The sequence below is a fragment of the Felis catus genome, chromosome B3 (assembly GCF_018350175.1).
Source record: "Felis catus isolate Fca126 chromosome B3, F.catus_Fca126_mat1.0, whole genome shotgun sequence".
NCBI classification, from domain to species: Eukaryota; Metazoa; Chordata; class Mammalia; order Carnivora; family Felidae; genus Felis; species Felis catus.
The window spans coordinates 142,482,537-142,501,676 of NC_058373.1; the positions used below are offsets into that span (position 1 = coordinate 142,482,537).

Sequence of the window (19,140 nt, forward strand, 5' to 3'; positions counted from 1 at the left end):
ATTATTTATAGGCCCTTCACCATTACGGATGACAGGACCCGCAGTGGCCCCTCTTCACATCATAGTGACCCAGGATGACCGTGAAAGACTTTGTGCACTGCCCGTTTGAGTGGAATAGTTAAGGGGCTTGTTGAACTTCAAGAAGTATAGAGGCTCCATTTACAAAACCTCAGGCGTTTCCAAAGTTTTCTCTGATGACAAGTGACTGCAAACTGTAGGCCCCTGGAAGATACTGGAAAAAAAATCAACATAACCCTTCATCAAGGGAAAGGTGACACTTTAATGAAGAGCTTTTCCAAAAGTTTGTACTGTGGAAAGATCATTTTGAAAAGAGATGTTTTTGTTTCCACCATCTTGTAATTTGTTAACCAAAAACTATGTGAATGTGTCACCTATTAAAAACACTAATATCTGCACCCTTAACTTGGGAGCAGTTTTTCTAACCTGCTTCAAAATCCTTGAGATGACAGTGTCAATGGATTTTGAATTGGGCTATTAAAAATATGAGAATGCAGTAATACCCTGTGATGAGTTGCAGGAGCGTTTTTCTGACCTGAGGGGAACTGGGGCCTCACTCATAACATGTTCACAAAATCCTTTGTATCAGGGATGGACAGAAGCGGACGGTGTCTCCTTTGTCGCCAGTGGTAAGCATCTTCCAGCCGGGTCTGTGCATCTCTGGGAAGAGTCTCTGTTAGCTCTGATGACCTCAGAGAATGGACTGGAGCCCTAACTGGGCTACTTTCAAATCATTGAGCCACAGACAGTTTTCTTACCTTTGAAAAAAAATGGAAGCAGTGTCAATTTGGTAGCTCTCACTAAAAACTCGTTTGATTTAATGATTTCACAGAGGTTTGTTGACACTCTTAGAAAATGGCACATTAAAATATATTTTATTATTTTTTAAAATACAATTTATTGTCAAATTGGTTTCCATACAACACCCAGTGCTCATATTTTAAAATATTGGTTATTGTGTCCTTGTCTCTCCTTTAAAATAGTTTATTTTTGGTATCTTAATGCATACAATTTATTCGCACGGTAGCGCGGTATATAACTTACAAGCAAACACGCGTCCCTGTGATACGTGCTGAAGGGCTGTCCCTTGTTGGATGTTGCTGTCAGACGAGTGCAGAGACCATGGATCTAGGCAAATTGGGTTTATCAAGGCTCCTGCTGTAACTCAAGACTACCAGTCAATGAACTTTCATTTCCTTACCTGGTGAGCTGGTAGAATGCTGTGTGTGGGGGTCCTGAACACAAAGCAGGGCAGTCTTCTGGAAGTGCTTTCTGAAATGGATGAGCAAACATGGCCTCTGGGTTCCCGTGAGAGGAAATGATGCTGGAGATCTTGGCATCACGTTGGTCTCCACGGCCACCAGCTTCATGTGTCCCTAACTGCCCATGGCCTCAGTCCAGTGGAGGAGTTTCTGTGGGCCAGGGGCAGTCAAGGTTGTCCCTCCTGGGCAGTGGGAGCCATTGCTGACATCTCTGAGGGAAACCACCTTCACGCTCTTGGTGGGTGTTGCATAGCAGGTGCCATGCCCGTGAGATGGCCTGGTCCCTGGGAACGTGTCCCGTGGTAAGAACGGTTCCCAAGGCCGGTCTGGTTTCTGGCTGCATTTTCAGTGGGGTTGAACGGAGCACACGAGAACTACAGCCAGTGCCCTGGGGCATAATGTGGCACAACATAGAGGAGCGAGTGCTGGCTTTTGGAACCCAACAGACCTGGGCTCAGGGTCGGAGATCTGCTCCCCACACACCCTGAGTTCAGCCTGTTTATGTCGCTGACGTCTGAAAGCTCACAGTGGCGAAACCGACATTTTCCCCACCACGTGTGTGTGTGTACACACAAATGTTTTCACAGTGCACGTGAGCGCTCGACAGCGGTTTCATGACAGATATGCAGAGGACAAGGACCGTCTTGAGTCCTGCAGAGTCAGTGAGACCCCAGTGGGCCACACTGCCTGTCCATGCTGGCGCCCAGGCCCTGTGGGGTCATGCTGTCACTTGTTGCCGAGAGTATCATGCTACCATTACCAGCCACTCCCTGTAGCAAATCATCCGTGGTCATGAATGTAAGGTCATGGTTGAAAGATGGCTGATCCCACAAAGATCACTTTGGAGCATCTTGCTTTTTCTTTTTTAGACTCCTGGGTAAATACTCTCTATTAACTGTGCAGCTTTGACAATGTTACTTAAGCTCCCTGAGCCTTGGCTTTTCTTCAGTCGTAGAGCAGGTTTTGAGTGGTTGTGTGGTTTAAATGAGTTGATAGGCAGTGTCGATGGAACCCAGGAAAAGTGATGTTCATGGGTCCGGCTGTTGGGTCAGCCCTGGGGGGCAGTTCGGCCAGTCAGGGACGGGGCTGGTCAGAGAGTGAGATTCAAGTGCCATGACGTCTGTTGTGCTTCCAGAAAGTCTCGTGAGCCCTTGGGCCCAGAGCTCTATGTCAGATGGCATCTTAGTTTTAAGATATTTATCTTGTGGTCCGAGTATTTTTTAATGCTCTCTTCTCTTCTTTGTGTTGTAGGAACCCAGCTCTTCAGCGGTCAGAGTGACTTTAGAATCACTACTTTGAAATTTCACCCGAAAGACCACAGCCTTTTTGTGTGTGGAGGCTTCAACCCCGAAGTCAAAGCTTGGGATATAAGGACCGGCAAGGTGATGCCCGTCTTCCTCCCGTGGCCTCTCCACAGGAGAGCTTGCTACGGCGGTGTGACTGACCGGGGGCGGGCCAGCATGTAGGTGCAGGACCCTGGAGACGGGGTAATTACCACCTGATGTTTCATCGGTGCTCAGCGTGATGTGTATGTGTTCTGAAAGAATGTTCTTGGGTTGTTAGAGTATTGAAACATCAGAGGTGCGGCTCTGAAAACATTTATTGAGTACCTACTGTGTGCAGATGTTTCCAGATGATAGAAAAGGAATTAGCCTTTGGGTTACTCAAGGGAATGATGTGCGGTTGCAGATAAGTGGTGTGGAGCACTACTGTATGTATGTCTGCGTGTGTGCGTATGTGTGCATGTGTGTGTGTGTGTGTGTGAGGGGGAGAGAGAGAGATGGGTGGGGGAGTAAGGGAGGGACGAGCAACCATTCAGAGGGCGAGGGCTTTCTGCTTGATGTGAGGAAGGCTTCTTGGAGATCACGTGCCTTCTGGGGCTAAATGGCTGGTGGCGATCAGTCCCACAGAGGAGTTTCCACCCCGCTGCTCACCAAGCTACTGCTTCCGTTGCCCTCACCCACTTAATAAGTGGCAGCTCCACCCTTCCAGGGATGCGGGTCGGAACTGTCAGAACCGTGCCTGTCTCTGCTCTTCCTGTCTCCCCCACATCCAAGTCACGAGCATATCCTGTGGTGACTGGCTTGAGCTGCCATTGACTCTTACTGGGATAATTGCAGAAGTTTCCTATGTAGCTCTTTCCCCACTCCTTATAGTTTGTTCTCAACATGGCAGCCAGAGTGTCTGTCACAGTGTAAGTCTGATGTGCCTCTCCCCTGGTCAGAACACTCCAGGCTCTAATCTCACTCATGGTAAAGGCCAGTGTCCCCACAGTGGCCTTCAATACCTACATGAGCTTCCCTTCCCCCTTCTCATCACCTCCAGCCCCACTGGCCTCCTTGCCTTTCCTAGAACACACTAGCACGTTCCTGCCTCAGGGCCTTTGCACCTGCTTCTCCTTCCTGGAATGCTCTTCTCCCCGTTTTCTCTGTAGAGGCTCCCTCTCTCTGCTTGGTTCTGTTCAAATGCCACCTCTCCTGTGAGGCCTTCTCTGATCACCGTGATGGTCACCCTCTGGCATTCACTTGTCCCCTTTGCCCCCTCACTCTTCTCCCTACTATGTATCATCACCCGGTGTACTGTGGATTTTACATGTTTATCTGCTTGCCTGTCTGCCTTCACTTGAACGTAAGTTTCTCCAGGGAGGGATTTTTTTTTCTTTAAAAAAACTTTTTTTTAATGTTTATTTTTGAGAGAGAGAAAGAGGCAGAGAGAGGGAGACACAGAATCTGAAGCAGGCTCCAGACTCCGAGCTGTCAGCACAGAGCCTGATGCAGGGCTCAAACTCACGGACCGCAAGACCATGACCCGAGCCAAAGTCAGACACCCAACCGACTGAGCCACCCAGGCACCCCTCCAGGGTAGGGATTTTCTGTCCACTTTGTTTGCTGTTGACTTGTAGCCCTTAGAACAGTGCCTGGCAAGTAGTAGACACTGAGCAAGCCTCGGATGACCAAGTGAAGGAATGAGGGAGGAAGGCAGTCATGCAGAATGTGTATGTATAGAAGGTAGAAGTGTGAAACGTGTGCAGGGACCAGGGACTGGCTTGACCTGGTGGGGCATGGGCTCCAGGCAACGGTACTGGCCCCGGGCAAAGAGGCTTTCAATGCTGTGAGTCCTGGTTTGGGTTAGCAGTGAGAAGCCAGGCCTGAGAATGGGTTTGTGGGAGAGTAGTGAGGAAGAGCCATGGCCCGATTGCCTCTGGGGGTGCGCCGTGATTTTAGGCTGACTTGTTTTCAAGGTCTGAGAAGCACTAGTCTGGTCTGAAGGAGGCACATGGCCACTTGAGTCCTACAGGGTAGTTTATAATAAAACCCATGTTAAACTTAACTTTGAAAGGAGAAGGTATGGAATGTCAGTTTGCCCTCCTGCATTTAGGATTCAGGGGTTCAGTGGTCCCACCCTGAAGGGCTCAAGGCTGCTGCAATGCTAAAAGGTTCTACCTAAAGGCTTTCCCTCCGGGACTGCCTCCCGCCCCACCTTGGATTTCCCAGATTTGAAGGTCAGGTTGGCCACTGCAGGAAGACACTTTCCCAACAGGCTGTTGGAAGGGGCTGCTGGCATTTTGCGAACCTAAGAACACAGGCAGTTTCTTTAAAGAAAATGTGAAGTTTTATCCATAGGTGTCTTGCTTAAAGTACTTCACAAGTGGGAAAATTAAAGCACAGAGAGATGTGCTCTTTAAAAAAAAAAAATCACACATTTTTCTTTTACAAAGAAACTTCTTTTTACAAAAATATTTGGAAAAGAGAGAAAAATTACGCATAAAGACGTGGACACAGTGGAATTAAAAAAAAAAAAAAAACAACCCACTAGAACACTTGTATTTGGGCTGCATGTGTTGGAAACTCTTAGTCATGCTGTTTGAAGTGGGGCCTTCGATTACCCAGCCCTGCTGACGGCCGCGTCCCTTAAAGGTGTGCTTACTGTTTTTAGCCTCAAAGACCAAACACGTAAGAGATTACTCACCAAGGACGCCATCTGATTTAAGAGTTTGTTAAAAATATTGGATTTTCTCCTAGGGCAGACGCCATCTGACAGGCTCTGAAAATGCTGGGGGAGAAGCAATTAGAAGCAGATGTTGCTGTGACTGGTATTGGCATATTTGCGAGTGTCTCCCAAGCTAATAATGTTGGGAAAGGGATCTGCACAATGTTTGTTTTTACTTCCCCTTTACTAGCAATCCGACTGCCTCTCCTCTCCCTCTGGGTCACAGGGCTAGTTCCATTTTGCATCAGCCAGGCTCAGGGACAGCTCTCTTGCTTCAGTTACGTTTCCTCTGACAGGTGTTGCCTGGGTGTCTCAAGTGGGAGTAGTCGGAGGACCAGAGAAGAAAGGCACAGCCTCCTTGCCCTCCTGGCTCCCACCTGGGGTGGCTCCCACCTGGGGTGGCTCCCTTTTTACCCCTCTGAGCTGCCTGCGGTATGTGGCGCTGTCCCTGGTGCTGAACTCTTCAGCTCGCTACTGTGTAGATGAACATGTGGGGCTGAGCAGCTTGGCTGTTTTGTTTTTGTTTTAAATTACCTTCAGGGACCGTGGTGGAAACTGCAGGTGCAGGCAGGAGGGACAGAGAGCTTAGCTTACAATCAAGACCAGCTTCCCCTTTTAAATACAGCAGGAGGAACTGTTCTCTTGTAAAAGTAATATGCAATCATATGAAAAAATTGGAAAGTAGAGGGAAATAAAGAGAAGGGGTAGTCTAGCCAGCTGAAGGAAACATTAGTAACATTTTAGTATTTTTCTTCCGTTGTTCTTTTTCCCTGTGTGTGTGTGTGTGTGTGTGTGTGCTTAAAACGTTGGTCTGATTTTTATACACAATTTTATATTTTGTTTTTTACATAGCACTGTCAGGGTTTTCCTTGTTATCACAGACTCTTGTAGAATTTTCAATACGTCCCTTTGATGCAGCGTGCTTACCTGACTTGCTTCTTGCCTTCTGCCTGGTGTTCAGAGCAGAGTCTGACATAAATAGGCACTCAATAAATATGGATCCAATGGGTCGTTTTCAAAAAACCATTTCCCTAGGTTGGATAGTGAGGATAGTTCCTTTTTTTTTTTTTCCTGCCATTTAAAATTAATAGATGTGAAGGTAGAGATCGGGGTGAGCAAACTACAGCCCAGGGCTAAATCCGGCTTGCTGTCTGTTTTTGTAAAGTTTTATTGGAACACAGCCATGCACTCATTTATGTATCATCTGCAGCCGCTTTCACACTACAGTGGCAGAATTGAGTAGTTGCAACAGAGACCACATGGGCTGCAAAACCAAAAATATTTACGACCTGGCTAACCCCTGCTATGGATAGGTCTGGCTGTGACATCTGTCACCCTATTGATTGTTGAGATCCATCCTGATCTGGCTGACAAGGTGGGTGCTTCTGCACTTCCCTCTATTATGGGCATCCTTGCAGAAACCTTGTGCTCACACAATATCTTTTCCAGAGAGCTGTTCTTCTGTCAAGGTGTGCGAGCAGTTTCTCTCTGTTAATGATAATCTCCGAACAGACCATCCAGGTCTACTTTATTATACATTCCACTGTAAGACATATATTTGTGCATCTCGTGTTTTCCATATTTGAGGTTTATTCCCTTAAGCTTGGGTCCCAGAACTCAAATCGCTGGATCAAAGTGAATCAGCATTTAAAAGGTAAGGGGTAGGTTTCCAAGGACAGAGCTGAGGCATGCTGTGCTGGGCTAGTGAGCCCACCACTGGAGCGTGACTGCAGGGCCAGACAGCTTCTCGCCACGGTCTGAGAGAACAGAGTCTGAAGAGTGGTTGGAACGGATAGCTTTTAAGCTACTTTGCAGTCATACAATTTTATGACCCTTAGGCTGAGCCAAATGATGAAGGTTGGGATTCTGGACTTCTTGGGGCCACAGCCCAATTCATTAGAGCAAATGGGCTGTTTAGCTTCCCTCTCTTCTTTTCTTGGCCCGTCTCTCTCTTCCTTGGGTTTGATGATTGGAGCACATCTCTCATCACTGCAAAGTTCTTGACTTCATTTCCAGCAGGTCAGCGGGCTGTGTTCCATGTGAGTCGACCGAGTGTGCGTACTCAAGCTGGCATAACACCACCAGCAAAATTCTCTGACTTCTTTCTCCCGGCAGCGTGCTTGAACATGGGTGTGGCCTGGAGTCCAGGATGCCTGTGGGCTGGCCTTCATATCACTCTAGGGCCCCTCTCTCCAGAAGCCCTTCCCAGCTTCTAGTACTACTGGCTTGAGCTACAGGAGGCCTGGGCTCTCAGCCTCCCCGTACCACCTGCTCATCTGGGCGATTGTAGGCAAACCCCTCAGACTACAGTCTCTCTCAGTCATGGTTTCCCTGTTGGTCAAGGGGCAAGACAAGGTCATCCGTAAAGCAGGGCTTTGCACACTGCCCGTGTGCCAGAGAGCACCTGGGGCTCTTGTTAGGATGCAGATTCTGTATCAGCAGGTCTTTGGTAAGGATGATATCTCAGTCTGTTTGGGCTGCTAGAACAAAATACTACAGACTGAGGGGCTTCAAAAACAGACATTTAATTTGCACAGTTCTGAGGCTTGGAGCCCAAGACCAGGGTACCAGCATGGTCAGGTTCTGATGAGGGCTCTCCTCCAGGCTTGCAGAGGGCTCCTTTCTTGCTGTGTCCTTATATGATGGAGAGAGAGAGAGCTCCGGTCTTTTCATTCCCTTAGAAGGACACCAGTCCCATCATGGGGGCTGCACCCTCACGACCTCATCTAAACCTTATCATCTTCCAAAGGCCTCACCACCCAATACCGTCATATTGAGGAATAGGGCTTCAGCATATAGACTTGGGGGGACACGTTCAGTCTATTGCCGATAAGATCTTGCATTTTTAACAAGCTCCCAAGAGATGCAGAGGCAAGTGGTCCATGGACTACACTTTGAGAAGCCAGGGCCCAAAGGGCCTCTGAATGTAGAGGTTACTTGCTTCTGTCTTTGAGCTCCCGTGGCTTTCATTCTTGATTGGCCTGCACTGTCTGTGACCTGTTTCACTGATAGCTCTTTATCTTCTTACTTGACTGTGAGTTCTTTCAGCTAAACAGGTGTTTATTTACCGCTGCCGGTGGGGGCCCGAGGTGAATCACGTCTGTGCCTCAGCATCTCTCAACAGGACCTGGGATCAGGCAGGTGCTCATGGGGTAACCATGTCCCTCTGATCATGATGGAGTCCTGAAGCAGCACTCACTCACTCCCAGCTGCAGGGCAGTGGCTGCCCTGGGATCTCTCCCTAGCTGCAATTCAGCTGCAACTGACTAGTCAGGAAGTGAAGTGAAGCCAGAGGCAGAGGGCTTGGGCCATCTCGCATCAGAGGAGGTGCGCTGTTATGGTCCTGACAACACAGCGGTTGGCCGGCTCTGAGCTCTTATGCTCCCTGGTGTTTGGTAGATGACAGTAGCTAGCCTCACAGCTCCCTGGCTCTGAGCACAGCATGGACTGGGGGCTATAGAGCCACAGTGATCTAAGATGTGGTCCCAGCTCTCCAGGGCCCACCAGCACTGTGGGAAATTCTCAAGGTAGTTACTTTGTAGTTAAAGTTCACTTTAATGTGACTGTGTAGTTTGGGCCAAATTAGCATAGGTAATAAAATTCACCCTTGTATCATGAATCAAATTTGTAAGAAAAACTACAGAGACTTAAAAATCATAATGCATATTTAGTCAATCACCCTTTTTGCAAGCTTAAATTATGGAATCTCAGCATCAGCAAATTCCCTCTCGGTTGAGCAGGATTGGGCACTGGAAATTGGAGCAGCTCTGGCAAATCTAGGACACATGGCTCCCGAGCTGGGCGCTTGGCTTCGGCCCTGGTTCCTCTTCCCTCTGTCGGCAGAGCTGGGGCTCTGCGTGGCTCCCGAGAAAGAGAGTTGCAGATGCATTTAGACCCCTGTTTGGGCCTCCAGAACACCGACCGCCACCCCCACCCCCACCCCCCCCACCCCGGGATAAATTTTCATGATAACGTGGCTCTGACAGGCCAGCTCACGTTTGCTCTAGTGTTCGTTTGGCACGAGTCATCAATATTTCATGTTTTTCTTTTTCTTCCTCTTTTTTTAAAGCTTGTAAAGGGCCGTCTTGATTTCCAGATCTTGTGTTAGTTTCTTGACCTCTTTCTGGAGCTTTGTCCTAGCCCCTCTGCCGGTGTGTGTCCTGACACGCAGGTGGCAGTCCGGGAGGCTGCCGGCTCTCCCTCCCGCCTGCTTGGACTCTCCCCTGGGTCTCCTGCCACAGCCTCTGACTCGTGTGTGTGTGTGTGTGTGTGTGTGTGTGTGTGTGTGTGTGTGATTTCCCAGCAGAATGGAAAACACCCTGGGACAGCAGTTTCGCCTCATTTGCTGCTCTGCTCCCACACCTACTGAAGTGCTAAGCATGCAGCAGGCCCTAGCGGGGCTGCTGCATCAATGACTGGCCGCCCTGCCCAAGAGCAGGTTTTAAACCCCCACGTCGTGAGCCCATCCGAGGAGCAGAAGCTGAGCCACCATTGGTTAATGTGGTCACCTGAGCTCCTACCTGTGGGCGTCCTTCCCCTGCGTGGGAATGCCATGAGCCGGCAGGGCAGCCGGTGGCTCTTGACCAGGGCTGGCCGGAAGCACCTTGAGGGCACCCTCGAGCACCATTGCCCGGTGTCCGGCCCTGTGAACCACAGCCCTGGGGCCACAGTTTGGGCGCCTGGGTGAACATCCTGAGTGGTGTTGTAGGGTTTCGTCCCAAAACGTGGACTCCCGTACAGCAGCTGCCTGAAGGACTCCATGCCATCAGTTTCCGTGGTGTTGCAGGCAGGTTGCTTATTTGCCCTAATGAGGTTTTGATTACTCTCCATTTGTCTCTTTCATCAGCTTTATATTAAAAAGACTTTTTATTTGGACGCTTTGTACTTTCTACAGTTCTGAGTTTTGCCTCAAACCTAACTCTCTGTGCAGATAAGAGTAGGAGACTAACAGAGGCCGGGTGGGGGCGGAGGGGGTGGTGGGGGATGGGGAAGGGCCCGGAGAGCCTGGTGCATGGCCACTGCCTTCCTTGTGACTTTGGTTGGCTCCCGGCCGCTTTTCTGGACTCCTGTGGCCCTGCCTGTTGAGTGGGGGTGGGGCCCAGGTGCTCTGAGGCCACTGCCAGCCAGTTGGCACTGCCACCTGCCGACCTCTGTTCTGAGCTCACCTGGTGCACAGCAATCCGGGTCAGCTGCCCCGCATCCCACTGGTAGGGCACTGGGGTTCAGGAAGGTTCAGTCCAGCACACGATAGCGCATAGCCCGTCGGTAGTGGGGTAAGACCTTGAGCTCGACGGCTTGACTCCCACATCCTTGCAGGGCTTCCTGTTCACAGCGTGAATGAAACTCGAGTCTTGTGTACGAATAAAACACTCTGTCAGTGAGTGCTGTGCGCTTTGTTCGGATGCTCACTCAGCCCTGCCGCACGCAGCTCTGTGCCTGGCGTCAGGGCTGTGGTGGGCCCTGAAGCCTCAGGCCTGAACACACGGCCCCAGCATGTCTGTGAGCGCAGCCTTCCGCCCCCACGGTGGAGGCGAGGAAGCTGTTCTGAAGGACGTAGCTCTGGGCACAGGGGCCGGCAGCTGCTGTGGGGCCGCGGACCTGAACCCAGGGCTTGTTTTAAGTCCTCCCTCCCACCATTGCACATTTCATTTATTGATGTCATAAAAATGTTATGAGCCCTCAGGAGACCAGGCACGTGGTGTGACAAAATCCAGTTAGTCCTTGCCCTCCAGGAGCTCCGGGCCCGGGCGGAAACCCCCACTGAGGACACGCGTTTCTTGGATGTTTGACGGATCGATCTGCTTCACTGGCTGCCTCCATAGGCAGCTGGGGTTGGGGGGGGGGGGTGCGGGTTCCTGTGTGTCCCCTGGGTCCTCCAGAATCTTGCGTAGAGCTGAGGAAGTGGTTCCCAGAATTCGGAACCCCAGAGACCTGCTGCCCAGCCTGCCCCCTCTCTTTTGCTTCCCTCCACACCACTTTCTGGGGGCGGACAGTTGGATTCCTCTTTCAAACCCGACGTGTGAACTGCCAGCTGGAGCGATGTGTGACCCCAGGAGACCCGCAGTACTCCAGAGGGGGGTCCTGAGACTTCTGACTCCCCCTTGATGACTTCTGCCCTTCAAAATGCAGTAGGGTGTATCAGAAAATATAAAGCAGATTCTGCACCTGTACTGATTGTGTAAATGTAACGTTTATGTAATTCTAATTTATGAGTCCTTTATAATGCATTTTGCCACTAACATAATCTGTGTTACACAGAACACCTCTTGTCGAGGTTTTTAAAATTTGAATACTTTTATTGAAATTGGTTCACATTTTTTTACTTGAAAACATATTTTAGCTTGCCATCACTAAGAGTATCCAAAAAAATCACGAGTTTGATGCTCTAATTATTTCTGTCTTAATATACTTTAAATACTTATTACATTTTGGGGGCAACAGCTCTATTGAGGTCTAGTTCACACACCATACAACCCACTCACGTAAAGTATACGGTTCATTAGTTTTTAGTATATTCATGGAATTCTACAACCACCACCCACAGTCAGATTAGAATGCTTTCATCACCTCAGAAAGAAACGCTGTGCTTTTAGAGGTCACCGCTCACCCCCCTGTGTCCTCCCTGTCCCGTACCCCCAGCCCAGCTTTCTGTGTGGATCTGCCCATCCCGGGAATTTTATGTAAACAGAACCACACACCGTATGGCCTTTTGTGGCCGGCTTCTTTCGTTAGCATCATGTTCTCAGGCGCCAACCGCGTGGTAGCACGAGTCGGAGCTTCATTCTGCCTTTACGGCTGGATACTGTTCCCATAGTACGGATCGCCGTGTTTTGTTTGTCTGTTCGCAAGATGGTGGACATTTGTGTTGTTGCTGTGTTTTGGCCACCACGAATACCGTCACAAACGCCCGTTTACAAGTTTTTGTGTGAACGTCTGTTTTCGTTTCTCTCGGGTCCTACCTAGGACGGAGATGGCTGAGTCACGGGGTATTCTTACAGGTAACCATGCAGGAAGCTGCCAGATGGTTTCCAGAATGGTTGCACCTTTATTACCTTTCAGGTTCGGTCTTTTATTATTAGATTCTGTCTTCTACTTTCGTTCCTGATATTGGTCTTTATGTTTTCTTGTGTTTCTTTTTTTCTTAGTCAGTGTGACTAAAGATTCATTGATCATTTCAACAAAACGTTGATTTTTTTTTTGTTTATTTATTTTGGGGGGGAGGGGCAGAGAGAGAAGGAGAGAGAGAGAGAGAGAGAGAGAGAAAGAGAGAGAGAGAGAGAGAGAGAGAGAGAGAGAGAGAGAGAATCCTAAGCAGGTTGCATGCTGTCAGTGCAAAGCCCGACATGGGGCTCGAACCCACAAACCATGAGATCATGACCTGAGCCGAAATCAAGAGTCAGACACTTGACCAACTGAGCCACCCAGGTGCCCCCAAATAATTGATTTTCTGTGTTTTTTCTGTTTTCAGCTTAATTAGTTTCTTCTTTTATTTTTTTTGTCTTCTGCTTGCTTTGGGTTTAATATACTCTTTCTCTAATTTCCTAAGGTGGGAAGTTAGATGATTGATAGGAAGTTTTTCTTTTTAAAAATTTTTTTTTTTAACGTTTATTTATTTTTGGGACAGAGAGAGACAGAGCATGAACGGGGGAGGGGCAGAGAGAGAGGGAGACACAGAATCGGAAGCAGGCTCCAGGCTCTGAGCCATCAGCCCAGAGCCCGACGCGGGGCTCGAACTCCTGGACTGCGAGATCGTGACCTGGCTGAAGTCGGACGCTTAACCGACTGCGCCACCCAGGCGCCCCGGAAGTTTTTCTTAATATAAGCATTTTCATGCTGTACGTTTCCCTCTAAGCATGCATCCCACAAATTTTGATATGTGGTATTTAATTTTCATTCAATTCAAAATATTTTCTAATTTTATTTTTACTTCCTCTTTGACCTGTGCGATATTTACAAGTATATTGTTTAGTTTCTGAACATGTACAGATTTTCCAGATCTGTTTCTAGTATGAATTTTTAGTTTAATTGTGTTATAGTCAGAAAACATACTTGGTATGAATTCAGTCCTTTTATTTACGTATTTTTAAACTTTTTATTTACTTTGGGAGAGGGAGAGAAAGTGGGGAAGGGGCAGAGAGAGGGAGGGGGAGAGAGCGTTCCAAGCAGGCTCCACGCTGTCAGCACAGTGCCTGACGTGGGCCTCGAACCCACGAACCATGAGATCGTGACCTGAGCTGAAGTCGGACGCTTAACCTACTGAGCTGCGTGGGCGCCCCTGAATTCAGTCCTTTTAAATTTGTTAAGGTTAGTTTTATGGCCCAGGATATGGTCTGTTTTGTTCAGCGCCTGCCCAGGAAGAATGTGTATTTTGCTGTTATCAGGTGGAGTGTTCTGTAAATGACAGTTTGGTCAAGTTAGTTGATGGTGTTTTTCGACAACTTCTTCTATCCTTGCTGGGTTTTTGTCTCTTTGTTGTTTCAATTATTGACAGAGGAGCGCTGAAGTCCCTAACCGTACTGTGGATTCGTGTATTTCTCCTTTTGGTTCTATCATTTTTCTTTTTTTCTTTTTCGTGTTTTGAAGCTGCCGGCAGGGCTCCACCGGGGGCCTGCTCTCAGGTCAGAGCTGTTAGAGAAAATAAGAAAAAGAGACAGAAAATGGCAGCTTGCCTCTGTGCCCATCACTTCAAGTTCTTACCCCTCTCCCAGTGTCTGCTTTTGTTTACTTTGTCTTCAGGGAGTTGCTTTTTGCATTTTGTGCGGAGTTGTAGTTGTAATCAGTGGGGAAACACACTGGAGAGTGGGCTTACTCTCCCGCGTGGCCCCCGCATAGATTTTCAGCATATTTTTCTCTTGGCCTTGAATTTCCCCTCTTTCCCTGGCTGGGTGCCACCTGTCCTGCAACCACCACAGTGCCTCCTCTCCAGGAGCTTCTCTCGAACCCCAGTGGATCGGACGGCCCCTCCCTCCCTCGCTGTCATCCCCCGACTGGGACGTGAGCCACGTGAGAACTGGGGGACATGACGGTCTTGTCCAGCGTGGCACCCCCAGACCTCCTGTGAGTTGGCACAGGGCCAGTGGCTCAGGCAGGATTTCTTGAGTAAGTTACTGTGAATCTGCGGCTGAACTCCGCAGAGATTTTATGGCTCTAGGAAGGTTTTTATGACCCAAATCAATGCCCTGACAAATAGGTCGGAGGGTACAAGGTGGTGTCGATGGCCATGCTGTTTTAAGCACACAGGTCTCCTCTGTGCCCTGTCGGTGGACAGACTGTCCTGGCAGCCGCAGCCACGCCTGACTACCCTGAAGGAAGACCGCCCGGTGCTTGTTAGTGGGTCTGGCGCGCAGGCTGAGAAGGGAGGTAGGATGTGCTGAGAGGAGGCCGCCGTGCGTCCCGTGATTAGGCTGTGCCGAGTGGTCCACTCATTATGTTGTGTTCAGAGAGGAAATGAAGGGTGGACGTCTCGTCTCACCCTCTGTGCGCCCTTGTTACATCAAACAAATTTCCCAGTGTTTAATTATAGTCTTTGATTTAAACCTTCTCTTTAAAAGGTCTGATTATCTGTCTCACCTCATTCATTTATTCATTGAACGTTAGCTGAGTACCTGCCACGCCTAGGACTTCTTAGTTTACAGGACTCGGAGAAGCTACGGGAAACACCTCGCGCCCGGCTGTCGGCTCCGCAATCCTCCCAGGTTTCTAGACCAAGCCAGAAACCTCAGTGGCAGCTTTAGGATTGCCCTCCCCCCACCACCTCGATACCCTGCGCTTTCCTCTTCTGGGGCCAACATGTGAAGTTGTGCACGTTGTTCACTGTGCACGGCCTCCTGGCTGAGGGGGCGCTGGGGCTGGAATCCAGCCTAAGCTCTGCTGGCCAAGCCATGCCCTGGGCGTGGGGTGGTCTCCACCCAAGGGGTGTCTTTTTCTAATACGCACCAGGGTGCCCCATGGGCCAGGGGTGGCCCTGCCCCTTCCCCTCTGCTGCCCAGCCTGACGAAATCCGCTCCCTCTCCGTCCCCACGGCCTCGCCCCAGGACTGCCCCTCACCCTGTCTCCTGGTGCCACCAGTGCCACTCACTGCCCCCCTCTTCTGTCTTCTACCCTGCAGCAGGTGGCATCTTCTGGAAACGCAGATCCGGGCGCGTTCTCCTTCTACTTGGAGCTCTTGCTGACCCTGCAGGGCAGGCCCAAGCCTCCCGCCCAGGTGCCGGTGGCTCTGCACAGCCCGGCCCGTCTCCCTCAGTAGCCTTGGTCCCAGCACCGGGCCTGCCCCAAGCCCTCCCCGCAGCCCCCGGCTCCCAGCACTGGCGTGGGAGTGGTGGTGGGGGAGGAGGACTTCACGCCTTCCCAGACCGTATGACTTGTTTGCTATGGATTGGTCTTAACTCTTAATAAAAAAAGTAGGTAAATTATTTCTGAAGAAGAAGGAGGAGAGGAATCTGTGAAGGAGCAGTCAGGCAGAGACGTCGGGCAGAGAGCTGCGTCCTGAGCTGCGAGAGGCGGGGGAGGGGCCGTCCCAGCTGCTGCAGGGTCTGTGTGACCTGGGGACACAAGTGCACCCCCTGCTCAAGAGCGGGAGGGGGCCTCATTCTCTAGACACTTGTTCGATTGCAAAAGCGACGTGCTCTTTGTAGCCTCCTTGGAAAATGGAAAACTGTTAACAGGGAAGGTAGCTCACTCGATTCCAACTCGGCCGCAGTCACCACTGACAGCTGGTCTCCTTTCTTCCAGTTTTTTTATGCGTGTATTTACATTTTTATGTAATTTTCTCCCAACCTAATATGATATCATTAGCGTTTTCTGCATTGTTGAAAAGTTTTTGGATGCTATAATTTTTAATAATTAGCCAGTATACTATAATGTATTTAACCAATCTTCCGTAATTGGGTATTTATCATATTTCCAGCGTTTCCTTGTAATAACCCTAAGGCATCTCTGTGTGTAAATCCCTAGATGTGGAATTGATCAAGGGGTATGCATGGTTTTAGGTCCTGGGTACCACTGCCCACTCCCTTCCAGGGAGGATTACCTGTTCACCCTGAACAACGGGGTTGGTGCCTTAGTTTGCCTGTTTTAGCATCAGTGAGGCCTAGGCATACTTACCTGCATCCTGGGGCAGAGCCAATGAGCCGACGCAGAGGGTTGGAGGGAGAAAGTGGGATGGCTGAGGGAGCAGGGCCTGCTAGAGGAGGGCTGCTACCTCATGAGACAGAAGGAAGTGGGCTCGAGGGCCAGGACAGTGAAGCCTGCTCCTTTCTGGGGCCCCTGTCTGGGCTGTGGACCTGGTCTCAGGGGACACAGTCCATTGTGCTCTGGTTTGCCCTCCTCAGCCCTTGAGACCAGCCAGTCACCCGAGCCTCAGGCCTCAAATCAAGGGCCTACGTTCTCATGGACTACCATCACTGGGAAATGGGGTCCCCACTGGGGGGCAGGTGAGTGGTTCTGAGGGCAGACCAGGAGGGGCTTCTCAGAGAAGGTGGCTTTCCTTATAGGAAGAGATTGCTGGGCCCCAGGTGTCAGATAGCTGTCAGTACAGGGCTCTCTCATCCACTCCCACTAAGTGCAGCTATTTGGTTTGTGGGCCACAGGGACTTTGCACAGTAGGGTGAAGCAGAGTGTGTGGCCCTGTTAACAACACAGGCAGGCAGCAGGGATGCCTGTCCTTAGGTGAGAGCTAAGGGCAAGTAGTGGCCTGCCCAGAGTACCCCAGTGGCAGGTCCTGGGCTCTGGCTCTGGGCCCAGTGCTCTCCCCCTCCCCCTCCCCCTCCCCCTAGTGCTGCCCAGGCCCTGGCTCCGCCCAGACGATCCCTGAGACTTGTCTGCCGTCCTCTGGGCAGATGCCACGGCTCTGGGCTTCCCCCTCACCACTTCTGTGTTCACTGAGGGTCCTGATCAGATGGGTCAGCTCCTGCTGGTCTCCAAGTATGCTCATGGGTGTGGGGACCCAGAAGGTGCCAGCAGAGAGCGGGTGACTTGCTCACTCTCCTGTCTACCCTGCTCTGGTTCTGTGTGTTCCCAGGCCTGCCTGCGCCCAAGAGGAGGCCCTGCCCTTCCCCTCCTCCTCCTCTCGTGCCAGGGACTGACTGCCTGGAAGGTAGGCCAGCTTATCTCTTCTACTCCTTCCAGAGGCCTGTCTGGGTGAGGACCATCCTGGCCTTGGAGGGTGAGAAGAGGGGGAGAGGTGATGGTCAGATGGAGGTGTGTTGGGCACGGGGCATTCTCTGTAACCCGGCCCCAGGCCAGTGTGCTGCGAAGTGGCCTCTGTTGGTTCCCATGCCTCGTCAGAGATGTAGACCCCCTCCCCTCAGTCCCCTGGTTAGGGTCTCCAGGGCATGATCTGGTGTTAGAGGCTAGGCAGGGGATCTCCACACCGTCCATCACTTGTCCAGAGTAGGCCTGAGCCTCTCTGCACTGCCCCTCCTTGCCTTTTTTTCCCTAAATATTTATTTTTGAGAGAGAGCGAGAGCGAGAGAGCAAGCAAGCAGGGGAGGGGCAGAAAGAAAGGGAGACACGGAATCTGAAGCAGGCTCCAGGCTCCGAGCTGTCAGTGCAGAGCCCAACACAGGGCTCAAACTCGTGAACCGCGAGATCGTGACCTGAGCCAAAGCTGGAGGCTTAACTGACTGAGCCACCCACGCACCACCCTCCCTTGCTTCTTGAGTGTTGGGGATGTCTGGAGGAGGTGCTCATAGGCCATGGGCCCAAGGGCCCAGACTCTGCAGGGCTGGGCTACCCTTGGTGGTGGCTGCATCGTTAGAACCCGATTTAATTCGTGGCTCCATTGTAAAGTGAGGAAAACCAATTTTTCACTTGAGAGGATCAGCAACGTGGATACATATGTAATTGTCTCTTTCTGCTTTTCTTCCTTTCCCGAGTGTTCTGTATCCGTAATTTAAAATTTCACAGTCTCCAATGTGACGGCTTCTCTGTGGGTATGTTCAGATCCGTTTCGGATTCAGCAAACACTAATTGAGCAGCTACTCTCTGCCTCTGGCGGGGCAGCCTGTGGTTGTGCGGTATGGAGGGGCCAGGCCCCCGTGTGGCCGGCAGGTGGGGTGTCGTGCTGGCCCTGCCCCCACTCAGCTGTGTGATCACGAGGAGGCCGCTTTACTTCTCTAAGCCTGGGTGTCTTTGTCGGCACGTCAGGGCCGCTAATCCCAAACCCCTTGTCGTGCGGACGAAGTGAGGTCACGTGTCAAGCACCTGGTAAGCTGCATGGCGCGCAGTATGTGTTCACTTAATGGTCAGATGATGACCAGCACAGGGCTGTGCCCCCCACGAGGCGGTGAGAGCTGGCGTTCACGAGCTGTGTTCGGCGGTGCTGAAGGCCGAGTGGGGGCCGCCCCTGCCCTAGCCCGGCAGTGCGCGTGACCGCAGCGTGGCGTGGCTGTGCTTTTGGCCGAGGATGTTCTAGCCCAGTGTGGGAACACGGGCCCTCTCAGGCTGATGGGAGACTCCTCAGATATACATTCCCCTTCGTCTTTGATTAATTTTTAAAAGAGAGAAATGAATTAATTATTGCCTCATGAGTACGGGTGCTCAGAGCGTGGGGGAAGGACTGAAAGCAGGACCTTGGGAGTTGCCGTGGTGGGAACCCCAGCCCCGGGCACCCTGGCAGCTGTCTCAGGGGCTGCCTGTGATTCCCCAAAAACCTGGCCAGCAGACACCTCCAGAGACGGAGGACCTGTCCAGCGGTGGTCGGTGGGGCTCCTGGAGAGGAAGACACAGTGGCTGCTTCTCCCCAGGTGTCCCCTTCAGAGCACTCTCCCCCCAGGCCTGAGGCCCAGGAGCTGCCTCCCCCTAACCTGCTCAGCGATTCGGGCTGCGCTGTGGGGTCACACCTAGGAAGGCTGCCCGTGGGTATGTGTTC

General features: G+C 50.9%; 1 protein-coding gene across 11 annotated transcripts in view; it reads left to right on the forward strand.

The window, feature by feature from the left end:
• Nucleotides 1–19,140, forward strand: part of WDR25 (WD repeat domain 25) — a 140,877-nt gene that overhangs the window by 94,291 nt on the left and 27,446 nt on the right. For all 11 annotated transcript variants that reach the window (XM_045060515.1, XM_045060518.1, XM_045060520.1 and 8 more), the window contains one exon: nt 2,532–2,662. In XM_045060515.1, coding sequence (XP_044916450.1) covers nt 2,532–2,662 — 131 coding nt within the window. The remainder of the gene's footprint in view (nt 1–2,531; nt 2,663–19,140) is intronic.